Source organism: Bolinopsis microptera, chromosome 7 (assembly GCF_026151205.1).
Source record: "Bolinopsis microptera isolate Bmic1 chromosome 7, MBARI_Bmic_1.0, whole genome shotgun sequence".
Lineage (NCBI taxonomy): Eukaryota > Metazoa > Ctenophora > Tentaculata > Lobata > Bolinopsidae > Bolinopsis > Bolinopsis microptera.
Window position 1 is genome coordinate 8,022,457 of NC_087078.1, and position 13,439 is coordinate 8,035,895.

General features: G+C 35.9%; 7 protein-coding genes across 9 annotated transcripts in view; 1 reads left to right on the top strand and 6 right to left on the bottom strand.

Moving 5' to 3' along the window:
- LOC134818831 (GATOR1 complex protein DEPDC5-like) overlaps window positions 1-13,439 on the top strand; it is a 70,059-nt gene that overhangs the window by 30,863 nt on the left and 25,757 nt on the right. The window lies entirely within an intron of this gene.
- LOC134818849 (uncharacterized) overlaps window positions 1-13,439 on the bottom strand; it is a 68,945-nt gene that overhangs the window by 21,714 nt on the left and 33,792 nt on the right. The window lies entirely within an intron of this gene.
- Window positions 1-13,439, bottom strand: part of LOC134818855 (synaptonemal complex protein 3-like) — a 60,157-nt gene that overhangs the window by 12,921 nt on the left and 33,797 nt on the right. The window lies entirely within an intron of this gene.
- Window positions 1-13,439, bottom strand: part of LOC134818839 (cytoplasmic polyadenylation element-binding protein 3-like) — a 56,474-nt gene that overhangs the window by 9,238 nt on the left and 33,797 nt on the right. The window lies entirely within an intron of this gene.
- The window catches only part of LOC134818832 (mutS protein homolog 5-like), a 50,331-nt gene that overhangs the window by 3,097 nt on the left and 33,795 nt on the right, over window positions 1-13,439 (bottom strand). The gene's annotated exons all lie outside the window — the stretch shown is intronic.
- On the bottom strand, window positions 75-2,747 carry LOC134818844 (cytoplasmic polyadenylation element-binding protein 1-like). Its single transcript, XM_063828530.1, has one exon. It carries the CDS (start codon window positions 2,703-2,705, stop codon window positions 1,542-1,544), a length of 1,164 nt encoding a protein of 387 aa, XP_063684600.1. The 5' UTR covers window positions 2,706-2,747; the 3' UTR covers window positions 75-1,541.
- On the bottom strand, window positions 7,754-9,970 carry LOC134817979 (cytoplasmic polyadenylation element-binding protein 1-like). The gene has a single exon (XM_063827384.1). It carries the CDS (start codon window positions 9,949-9,951, stop codon window positions 8,494-8,496), a length of 1,458 nt encoding a protein of 485 aa, XP_063683454.1. The 5' UTR covers window positions 9,952-9,970; the 3' UTR covers window positions 7,754-8,493.

A 13,439-nucleotide genomic window follows, 5' to 3' on the forward strand; every position in this document is an offset into this window, starting at 1 on the left:
GATTTGGCAATCAATTAAACCGCTTGTGCTGCACAGTAAAGACGTGGACTTCTAAAAATGCAATGAATTACAACTTTACAAATTGAAGAAGATTTTGAAAAGTGAAATACACGTTTTACATTGATTTGCTGCCGTTGCTACAAAATGAATTAAAATATGGTCTAATCAGGGTAAAGTGATATTCTAAATACTCGATATAGGCAAGGTATGAATCAAATACTAAAATTTGCAATGATAGTAAATATATACAACTTTCATGCCATCATACGACATCTAAACTGAGTTTGTACTATAACGCAAAACTGGGTGAATAATTAAATAATAGAATAGAATAATTTAGATTACCTTATTATACAATACCTAGCTGTAAATAACTAAATCGAAAATTATGTACATATCATAAATTATAAACTTCACTGAGTAAAGCACAAACTCATACTATACTTCTCATGATCATATGAACAAATTACTTAACAGCTGGGAATATAGCAAGAGGAGCTAAGATCAAGAAATTACAAGAGTCGTGGCAATTGAGTCGACCAATTTCCCAATGTCAGAATTTTGAATTTTTGTATGGCCGTGATCAATGGGCAATTCCAAACGTCTAACAAGTTAGCCAGCAATAGAGTTAGCTAAAATCCATTGTAGACATAATGGTTTATGCCGAACTCTAATACGAACTAAGCAATCTTGTTTGTCATTGACTCCTCCGAACTCCACTGTAGAATCAGGGGAGTGGTCAAGGGAAATTGTATCTCTCTGCTTGCTGTATTGCTCTGATGGCTAGTGACCAGTGAGTGAAAATTTCTCAGTTAATATCTCATCACAGACTTGATGTTCGAAATCATAACTCAATCTCCCAAAAAATGAAATCAAAAAAATTCGGAATTCATATTTGTTTCGATCAGCAGGATCGGGTCTATTACAAAGCCTATTTCCAAATCATAATTGATACTGTAAATTCAATATCATGATGTCTGCTCTTCAAACTTAAACGTACTCGAATTCGACAAATTTTTAAAAATTTGAATTTAACATATTCCAGGACTTCAAAATTTGGGGGCTTGCCAAAAGTTAGAATTCAGCCCATATATAAACATATTCGCAAAGCATGAGGTGTTATACCCAGTTACTGGTAAGTAGACAAAATTGTTAACCAAACAGCAAAGTTACATTTGCTTGATAATATTTTTACAAAAATAATTTATTACATTAAACAAAATACTCATAACTTAACTTTAGAGTTCCCATTATTGATTGGCCTTTGACTGTCGTAATCCATCGATTGTGTTTTTTTTAATTGCTCGGTTCTTTATCTAAATGTTATTTTGCCCAAGGCCAATTAATAATGTTAACATTACAAATAAATTTCACATCTGTTAAACTGGTTAGATAATCATGGTACAAAGTAAGAAAATTACATACGTAAGAAAGTCATGAATTAGATTACATAAAGATATTGAGGACAATGCAAGTATAAATATTATATCAATCAATCTTTTCATGAAGAATCAAGATGGACAATTATTCATTAACACGGTTCAATACTCAAATTTACTCTTTCGACGAATTGGTATGTGGTTTTTGTTGCCTGGTGAGGAATGCTTCTTCCCCCAACAGCTATTACAATAATACTCAAAGCATTTTGGTTCCTTACAAAAGTTTGGGGCGTCATCTTCTAAGCAAAGATAACACTTCTGGCCATCAATGCACGGTTCTATCTGAACTTTCTTACTAACCTTCTTTGCCTCAATCTGAATAAAGTTAGCTGAAATGGCATTTTTATAACTTTCATCAGAAGCAAAAGTAATCCTACCCGATCCTGTTGGGTATTTATGGCGATCAGTGTCAATGGTCACAAGCAGAACTTCTCCAAACATTTTATTGAATATGAATGCGATCGCTTTAGCGTGTAGACGACCATGAAGTGCACCAATAAACACAGTAAACTTTATTTTTTGAGAGTCTGTCGGATCACCAAACTTGAAATGACTGTCTGATGTTAGCCAAGGGATAACTTGAAGCTGCTTCAGTTTCTTCTTGTAGATGATGTCGAAGTTGAACGTTTCACAGCCTCCTTCATACACAAGATCGCACGAGTATAACAAATTTCTGACATTCTCATTCGTGCTCAATATGATATAAAGGTATCCTTTAGGAGTACTTCTTATATTTGGGCGACTTTCGGGCCATTCTATTCTAACATCAGTGTCGAACTTAGAAAATATACTAATGATATCTTCTTCAGTCATATCTCTTGGAATTCCGCCGATGAATATTTTCTTGCTGAAGATTCCGGATCCATTGTTGAAATCTCTCCTTTCAAGATCACCTTCCCAAAGTTTAGGATAGTGATCGTTTTTGAATGAATTGTAGAAATCTAGACTAGCATCATTCTTTAAACATGGCTTTACTGCAAAACTAGCACGGTCAAAATCTGAACTAGATGGAGCCCACTTGGTGTCACAAGCTGTCGCAAAGAAGGAATGCTCAGGATTAGAAGAAACTGCTCGTGCCAAATTACCCTTGTATCCGCCATCGTCCATTTTGTTGATACTGTGCTTATCATGATATGTCGGACCTTCAGAATAAGAGCTCCGATTCATGTATTGATTTAAGTTGTCTGTGAACGGTACTGGTGGCCCAGAAGATGGGGGGCACCCGATATTCAGCATTTCATGCAATTGTCGGGTAAGTGGTGTCATTTCCGATGAACCGTTCGGCTTACTCGGCTTTGGTGATCGAAACATCTGGGGAATGTTACAAATTTGGTAAGAAAAATTATTTAGGAATTGTTTAGTTAGACATCATAATATATAAAGAGCGGAATTCGGAAGTCATCTTATATTAGAAAGTTCAGATAACCTTAGCAATCACGTTTTTATTTCAAATAGCTGATTTTAAGTCACACTTGTTTTCTTTTGGCCGTTACAGTGATTGAATGACAGAAACCAGAATTGAACTGTATGCAAAAACTACGCAAATGGAAATCATAAATGAATAAAAATGATAATAATAAAATGGTAGTACAAATTACATTTTAACAGAATCAGTATTTATAATAAAGAAACTTAAGTTACCTATTACAGTTCAAACGTGCATCATTTGCCATATATTCCGGAAATATCAAACGTACCAGATATATATCAAACAGATTGCTTAAATAAAACTTCCTGATCAAAATTATAATGTACATTCTATATTTACAAAGATCAAGAGAAACAATTAATGAGTAGAGCTCATTTTCTTCCATCTAATGAAATCGTAATTTTCTTGATAAATTCAACACTGATTCTATACTAGAACTAGCTTATGTGCTGTTATTTTGTCATGTTGACGACATTTTCATTTAAACGCAAAAACGAAAAAAACTGGTATGTATAACAACTTAAGAATAATAATTTAAATAGTATGAGCTAGTAAATTTGGATAAAGATATCGATTTGTATCAACACTTTGAGCAAAGCATAATTATAAGAATGGAAATAAGATCGTTTCTGAAGGTGCTACTGGTGGTACTAAATGAAATCTATTCAAGTCTGTAGCACTACGATTTAACTACAATTTCACTAACCGATCCACCTTTCTTAATGAATGAGGGGTAACTCCAAGGTTCAAGAAAAAATTCCTGCAGCTTACTCCTGGAGATGCAGGCTCTAAAAGCTCTCTAAAAGTTAAACCATTTACCAGAGCCCTCTACGTTCTGTGACCTTCAGAAACGAAGATAGTTGAAAATTATCACGGATTGATAAATATGCAACTGGATATAAAATAATAAGATGAATATTGGAAAACAATGATTTAAAAACATTACCTGTAGGTATAGCTATTTCACTACGATACAGTTAACTTCCCTAACTTATATTAACAGTTTATATGATTGTTTATATGATCGATCATTTCACGATTCAGATGGTATGGTATGGTATAGTGGAATGGTATTAGCCAATACTGTTTCTTGACGGGTTTTTGGACTTTCTTCTGATGGGACAGTGATCCAGTGGCATTCCTTCGGCAGGTTGATGTCTGATGAGCCAACAAGGGTTACAATAGTAGTCAAAACATTCTAAATTTTTGCAAAAGTTAGGAACATTCTCCTCCAAACAGAGACAACAACTTTGGCCATCAATGCATGGCTCAATCTGAATGCGTTTCTTAACCTTCTTAGAATCAATCTGGATAAAGTTTGATAGTACGGCCTTCTTGAAGCTGTCAACATTTCCAAAAGAAACTCTCCCTGAACCAGTGGGGTAATCATGCTCATCTGTATCAATTTTTACAGATATAACATCTCCAAAAACGTCACCAAAGATGTGTGCGATAGCTTCAGCATGCATACGTCCATGAAGAGCTCCTACAAATACAGTGAACTTAGTTTCTGACTGCAATAGTACAGCCTGACTTCTATTGAAATTGCTATCGCTACACAACCAAGGAACAATTTGGAGGTGTCTTCTTTTGTTCTTGTAAAAGATTTTGTAGATGAATGTTTCACATCCGCCATCGACGACAAATTCACAATTTTCAAGAAGTTTTGAAACATTCTCATTAGAACTCATGACTATTCGAAGGTATGGAGGGGTGGTTTTTGAAATAGGATTTGCATCAGGCCATTGCACATACAGGTTGTTGTCAAACTTTTGCAGTAAACGAATGAGTGTGTCTTCTGCCATATTTGGTGGGATTCCTCCTATGAAGATCTTGTTAGAGAAAATCCATGGGGGTACACTCCAGTCTCTTGGCTTGAAGTCTCCACTCCATGTAGTTTTCTCTTCTCTCGTCCATGGTTGATCAGCTACTACGGTAGGGGGTATTTGTTGGACCATACGCATCAATGGAAATGCTTCATTACCATAAGGGTTGCTGTATTGTCGGAGTTGACGAGAATGAGGCTCTGCGGTATGGTATGTTCCATCTCCTGCAAAGTGAAACATAGCTTGCTTCCTTGATTCACCTGGGTTAAAATTATTGTTAAGAAAATTCTAAGACATTTACAAATCAGGCAAGCTGAGACAGTCAGATGAATTTAAATATGAATCTCACAATACTGCAAAACAATTTTAAATCGACGTTTCCTTATTATTTCTCGTCTACACAAATGTGACAAAACGCAATTATGATAAAGTGAACATTTCGTTGATTATCACTTGATTCAGAAATTATGACAAAGTTATTGTTCAATTTTGAAAATTTTTCATTCATGATCATAGTAATTTTATCATTATTGACGAAATATAAATACTAAATCAGGTAAACTATAATTACAATAGCCAATCTGAATAAAACCCGTAAAGGTCAAGTGTACAAGAGCCCAAAGTGCAAGTGTGAAGTTCAAGTGTAAGTGTGGACGAAAACTATCAAAACGTTGAATGTATCTGCTAGCATTAGTATCAGCAACTTTCAATGTTAGCAATACCAAACAATATAACTACAGTGTAACAATTAAGTTTCATACTTACTCTGATTTTCATATTTCAGATCACTTTAAATAAAGTACTACAGTGGCTAACACATTAGATAAGGACACGTTTTTTTTTAAGTGTGGTGAGTTGCTGATTTCACCTTTTTCAAAGTAGAGTGCACAAAATGAGGAAAAAGTCGCAGTACTTTTTAAAGTGCAACCATAAATTTGTACATAAGATGAAGTGAAAATATTCAGCAGTTGTGATTTGAAAAAACGAAGTGCCAGGCTCAAGCAGAATATGACTTATGAGCAATTAAACTGAGTGCCAAAAATCAGCAAACCATTTTAACCTCCAATTGACTAATTCCATTGATTTCGCCATATTTTGCTCAAATATTGTTCACATTACACTAGTAGATTGGAGTGAGTAACTGTTTTCAGCATTTTAGTCATTATTAGCAATTCCAGTAAGTGACAGAAGTCAGTAAAAAGTCATTTTTATATCTGAATACGACTGCTCTATTGATGGTTCTTGTCAAAATATTAAAAAGATCAAGGCATAACTGTGTTTTTTTCTGGATAAGACAATGATTGGTTGTGTCTTTAAACTAATTCCTACATGTTTATGTGCCAGCCATCAGCAAAAAGTCACACATGTATCAGCTTGAAATTTAATTTTTTCTATTTGATGAAATAGGTATCGAAATTTCAGTTCTCTTGTTCAGTCACCTTATTGACTTTTAGATTGAAGGTGCCATTAATCAGTTAAAAGAAGGCTTGAACTCTGTACTGCTTACACTCAATTATGTCCCGAGTGCCCAAATTCAGCATATCAGTCATATAGATAAATGATGTAAAAAGACAAAAATTGTCTATTTCTTGATCCATGGGTGTACTAGTGTTAGTTTAAGCATCTATTTCGAAAAGTAATGTGTTCATAAAGGGGTCAAAAACAGATAATAATATGAGAGTGCCACTAATCAGCTGTAGTGACTTCTGCAGCCAACGTGGGAATTACCAATTATTATAAGTCAATATCAGCATTATTAATCATCTCAAACCACCGAATTGTTCATGTTGCAGATACGAATCTTAGTTTAGTTACATCCTGAAAATTTGAACAGCATATGTGTCCTGAAAATCAGTAAAAAGTGACTTATTTGACAGAAATAGTCATTCTTACTGCTAAATGGCACTCTTTTTAGTTCGGAATATTGTTTGAGGGAGCGTTGTGCCTTTTTCGTTTAATGTGGCACAATTTTGTTGCACTGTGTGCCATTATTCAGCTTAAAATGACTTCTTTTTCTAGGCATATACCAATGGTAAATCACATAAAATTTTTGCTTTGTAAGCAGTGTTGTGATAACCTGCTATAACTAACTTAAAACTGGCAAAATGAACTTCAAACATCAATAGTATGTACCAAATTTCCATGATGAACATAATATTGTTGTCAGAAATCTACTTTATCGTGCCAATAATCAGCAAAAAGTCATTTCTGAGAAGATTTTAAGCTAAAAATATTATTTATAAAATGACTTTTTGCTGAATTAGAACACACAATATCGTTAGATTTTGTAAAGAATCATCTTGATGAACCTGCCTATGCTGTCAGACAACAATTGTATAGTGCCAATATTCAGCAAAGAGTCATTTCTTTTGAATTTTTAATCGTGATGAATTTGACCTAAAAATGACTTTTTACTGAAAACTGACACACTCTTAATTTTATTTTCGAACAGAATGCTGTTAAGCAGACTTAATCTCGACAGTATGATTGAAAAACGTTATAATTTGTTGCTGTCTAGCTACTGCAATGTAAAAAAATCAATTGTAATTTTGTGAGTGAATTTTTACTGAATACAGGCACACAATAGGTTTTTCCTAGGTTACATTATTACAGACCAACGTTTATTGAAAGTTGTTACAGTTCATTCACAAGCTGATCAAAAGTATGGGCCTTGTACAACCCAATCAACCAACTAGAAATTTTTCCAAACAAATGACTTTTTGCTTATTTTGAGCACAGTTCAAGTATTCCTACCAAAATCCAAATATTCTTTGAATAATTCTGAGACATAATCTGAATTTTGAACAGAAAAGTCGCAAAATTCAGTTTTTTATGGGCGTTTTCAACATTATAGTCCAAAATGCTGAAAACTGGCACTGCCTTGGTACTATATTATGACATATTAACTAAGTAATGGATTTTCCTTACACGGGCAGTTAAGATTGAAGGCATATCTGTGCTACACTTTCTAGTTACTAGTCATTTCACTTACACTGTCAAAAGTGTAATGGCACTCAAAGTCATTTTCACCACACTTAAAAAAAAACGTGTCCATAATACCATTAATATAATGTTACCTACAACAAAGAAAGTTCTCAAGGAAATCAGCAAAATAACAGTTTTGACATGATCACACAACACTGTATATTATATTGTTCAAAAAACACAAAACATTGCTGTGTCATAAAACACACTGTACTGAATATTTTAAGAAAACTAACAGTTCTGCAAAAAATAAATTTAACTGTGTAAAATGCTCAATTCATTGTTTGATCTAATGACTAGTGACTACCAATCAATGCCAAGTATAGATATTGCTTTCCAGAACAGTATCACTTATTGATGAACACAGACTCAAATTTAACGAAATAATGAAAAGAAACAAGTACATTATAACAAAACAGGTTGGTCACACTACCTAGCCTGAGTCCTGACTAACAAATTGTAAGGTTTTACTAAATTTGGCTCAAAATTAAATGCATCTGTAACTGAAGTGTAACAAAACAAAATAGAATTATAATTATAACACCTAAGATTACACATTGTTGATCACGATCAGTGATTTGCAAGAATAGTCATTCATGAAATTGAAATAATCACGTTCTACGATACTCATGAATAAAACAGTTCCATAATTTTCTACTTCTTGAAGTAATTTTCTCATCACCGTTTTTGTCGAAGTTCAAAGTGTATTTTTAACATGGCATGCTTCACTTGGAGTGGAATTGAAAGCTTATCAGTTCTTCCAATTGACATTATATTAGCAGTTCAGTATCTGGTTAGCTGAAGCCTTAGTTTTCTAGTAGGTAAATTCAGACTCTTTATTCTTGTGGTGTCTTGTGACTGCAACGTGTTGGCTTGAAGGTTTATATTTGTGTTTGTGTTTCCAGCACATATCACAGAAATACTCGAAGCACTCAGTTTTACAGAACTTCTTTCCAGGAGACCGGAGACAAATGCTACAAAGTTCGTCCTCCATGTAATGCTGAATTTCGATAGACTTGGGACCGAATGTAGAGGTCTTCACCTCAATGTAATTGGCATTGATTGCTTTTATGTAACTTTTTCTGCTACTGAATCTTAAACTACCAGACCCAGTTGGGTAATTATATTCATCTGTGTCAATTTTAACAGAAATAACGTTGTTGAACAAATTGTTAAAAATGGCAAAAAGAGCTTGTGCATACAACTTGCCATGTAACCCACCGACAAATATAGTCCAGATCTTTTCCTCTAAATCAAAACACCTCTCCTCCCAAAAGTTATCAGAAATTATCCAAGGAACTATTTGTACATGCTTATTGCGGTTGCATTTTATCCTGAAATTGAAGGTCACTGACCCCCCATTGCTTTCTGCTCCAACTTCCTTGATCTGCTCAACAAGATTCCACACACTATCTTTGTTGTCGAAAATCAGATACAAATAACCTTTGATGCGAACGTTGGAGGCACTAGCTGAATCCCTAGTAGGCCATTGGACCATGAAACTCCCAAACTTGGCAAAAGCAGTCCTGAGCTGTTCCTCAGTTATATCCCATGGTACCCCTCCAACAAATACCTTTCTGCTATAAACTGGAGGGTTCGCCTCACCAGATAATTTCTTTCTTTTGGGTAAAACTCCCTCCCAGTATTCACACGACCTCTGTTGATTGAATTTGGACACTTGCTTCAGTGGTTTCGGAGCTTCTTGATGGTACACAGGCACACTTACGTCGCAAGATTCGTGATCAAATGACACATTCTGATTGACATTCTGATTGACAGTAATACCTCCATTGTATGAAGAGGGAAACCTGTTATTTCCATTGTATAATTCAAGATACTGATAGTATTGGGTTAAAGAATTTTCCCTCAGGTCATAGTAATAAGATATGTAACTGTCACAATGTCCTATAATTTCATGTAGTCTCCATAATTCATATAGGTTCTCATTTGCACCCTCAGCAGTCAGGGGTAACAGGTTCTTCTCTATGTCAGATACCATCAAAGGAGCATCATTACCGTGATTATTATGATAAGCAATGTCTTTGTTAGAAGCTTTAACTGATCTAGTTTCAGGTAATTCCTCGTAGTATTCGACTTGGCTAGAGCAATTGTTATCAGTCTTCACCCAATTCTCATTCCTTAATTGCTCATTGCGATGGTATGAATTGACAAATTTGAGAGTATCCCCATTTTTCAGTCTCTGAATTAAACTTATGTCGTTGCCATTATCCTCATTTTTGAGTTTATTCATTGGCAGAGCGATGGCTGCCATTTTGATAATCCTGAAATGATGAATTGTTAGGATAAAGTTTGTGCTGTAATCCTCAGCAGAGGATTGAATATTTTCCCCATCTCTGCATCTAAATATAACAATTGTGATTTATACACATAGCCATGTTTCATATTTGAGACTTGTAACTTGGCTGGTTACACACTTGTGTAACAATGTGGCTGTTGGAATGTCTGAAGTAAAATAAGTGTTGAGATTTTTTTAAACTTTGCAGATGGCATACCGCAGTCCATTTTAACATGTTGCAATAGCTAATGTGCAGTGTGATCCAAAAACATGATGTAAAACGGATTTGAAATGATGTAGTTATCAAGCAATTTGTCTTTTTAGCAAAGTGGGATTTAGTGTTAAAACTTAACCCAAGACATGAAAAAACCCAACAATCAATATGCTTGATATCTTGGTCAACTGAGCATCGAAAGCTCCAATTTTTCGGTAGAAATCAACGTTTTCCACAACTATAGTTTTTAAGTTAATAAAACGTTTCTTACAACATGGAGACAATTCAAGTGCATTTTAAAAGGCCAAACAAGATGCATTGTAATTTAACTCAATTCAATCATTCTAGATATCTGAAAAATGAGGTTTGATTCAGAAAAAATAGCATCATTGTTGCTCTTTGATTAAATATATTCCGAAAAAATTGGGGAAAGGGAGGAGGGGGAAGGGGGAAGGGGGACCCCCAACCCATGTAGCTGAGACATGTGTACACCTCACAGCAAGTAGACGAAATTGGGTCTAACTTGTGGAAGGTGGATCAACTTATTAAGGCCTCCCCCAGCCTCGGATCTTAGGATTAGATTTGCAAAAATTCCTGAGACACAGGTGCAAAAGTTAAGACAGCAGAATAATCCTAAGACAGCAGAATAATCCTAAGACAAAATTTAAGAAATCCTGAGACAGCGAAAAATCCTGAGACAAAATTTAAGAAATCCCGAGACAGCGAAAAAACCTGAGACAAAATTTAAGAAATCCCGAGACAGCGAAAAAACCTGAGACAAAATTTAAGAAATCCCGAGACAGCGAAAAAACCTAAGACAAAATTTAAGAATCCTGAGACGCGCGAAAAAACCTGAGACAAAATTTAAGAAATCCCGAGACAGCGAATAATCCTGAGACAAAATTTAAGAAAACCTGAGACAGCGAAAAAATTTTAGATACAATTTATACAATAGCCACAAGAATATACATGGATATTACATCTTTTAATTTCTTGCAAAGAATATAATAAATACAATATTACTAGGTATAGTAGGAATGTCAATAAGTCAATAGAATTTGTCTGAAACCTCTATGTGCCTGCTAATGAAGTGAGTATCCCAGATCATATCTTTACAGGTAGGACTGTATAATGGGGGCCCGATGTTATAGTTTTATAGCGGACATCATCTCCCCCCCGGCCCCCTTACCCCTTCTTACCCCCAGTTCCATAGCGGATATTATGCCAAATTATTGGACGGAGATCGTCAACTAATATTTCCTCGGATATTTCTCCGGTTTGCAGTTCCATTACCTTATCCGGAGACCATCTACGGTAATTTTGTTGATTCTCACAGCGCAAAGTGCAAAGAAACTGCCGCAAACTGCTACAATCTCCGAGAAATATACTTATTGAGTTATTGACTAGCTTGCTAAAATTCATCGTCAAATTACCGCTGCTCGAGTTACCTAGCCAGGCCCATTTCAGTTTTGAGTACTAGAGTCGGTTATCTAGTCAAAGCCTAGCTTTTTTGTAACTTGCAAGTGCTTTTGCGGATTGTCGTGGATTTCGGCAAATAGTCGTGGATTTCGGCGATATTTTCAGATTATTCTTCAATGTCCTCAAACCTGAGCACTGGGACTACTTAAGTTTTTGCTACTATCTGAATTATTTGCTCAAGCTACTGGCTCGCTAGGTTCAAAGGTTTATTTCCTATTTATCATGAAAAAAAAAATTGTGCTGGGTAAAAGTTTACACGGTGTTCACGCAGGTTTGAACTCCCGACCTCGCTCAGAGCTAGCCGATCGCCTAGCCGCTAAGCTACTCGGGTGATGTACTCATGAAATTTTTGATTTAATTATATATTTACCCCTTTTTACCCCCAGTTCCATAACGGATATTATGCCAAATTATTGGACGGAGATCGTCAACTAATATTTCTTCGGATATTTCTCCGGTTTGCAGTTCCATAACCTTAGTCCTTATCCGGAGACCATCTACGGTAATTTTGTTGATTCTCACAGAGCAAAGTGCAAAGAAATTGCCACAAACTGCTACAATCTCCGAGAAATTCCCGGAGAGCTTCATCTCCGTATAATACAGTAGACGGAGCCGGAGAATCATCACCGTAGAAATGGACCTCCGTCTAATAATTTGGCATAATATCCGCTATGGAACTGGGGGGTTAATCTGATTAAAAGCTACAAAAAATTCCAGAAATGAGATGGCTGGTTAACACCTACCTTTGGAAAGCTCTGATGAACCTGCCTGTGGAGAAATAAACGCACTTAACTTCACCTCAATTGAGCAATAACTATTTATCGCTTATTACTTCATTTATTTTGGATGTACAGTGTGCTTCGTAACTAATTTATTATTACAAAGTTTACTTTCTAATAAGCTAAAACGACAACTAATCTTTCGTTTTACTCCCTACTGTACAGGTTTACTCGTCAATCCAGGTATATGAGAATGTGTGAGAATGGTCTTGAAACTCTGAAAAGAGGGAAGCAGTTTTGGGGACGGGGAGATTGAAGCGGGTGGCCCCCCGGCTTACAATTGACCCCCCATGCAATTACACTGAGTCAATTGATCTCAGTATAATAACATGGGGGTTAATTGTCGGGGGTCAATTGTCGTACTAAGCCCTAGGCTTGCGTCAAGGCGTAACAGATTTGCTGGGCACTGCATGAGAGCTTCTGACCAAGTTATCTCCTCTATCCTCCCCTGGCGACTTACCCAGTCCGGCCGTGGAACTGTGGAAGGAGACCACTCACCTTCCTGGACGTAGTAGCTCGTGACACTGGGCTCCAGTTGGACGACCTTCGAACTGTTATGTGCGATCAAGCCGTGTGGAGGCAGACAGTGAATGGGAGTTCGATCGAGGATCGCCGAAAGTAAGTAAGTTGTTCAATCCCCCAGTACCTTTATTATTATAATTACCCTCCTAGGCTCCTACATCCTACCCGTTTTTGATGCTGTAATCTTCCCGTCCCCAAAACCGCTAATTCCCTCTTTTCATAGTTTCAGGACCGTTCTAATACATACTCCTATACCTGAATTGACGAGTAATCCAGTACAGTAGGAAAGTTAACTTTGTAGCTTTTCAGAAAGTTAACTTTGTAGCTTTTTAGAAAGTTCGGAGTAATCACTCAGGTATAGTATCTCACAACGAAGCCCAATCTACATCCAAAATAAATGAAGTTATAAGCAATAAATAGGCAGTTATTGCTCAATTGAGCTGAAGTTAAGTGTGTTTATTTCTCCACGG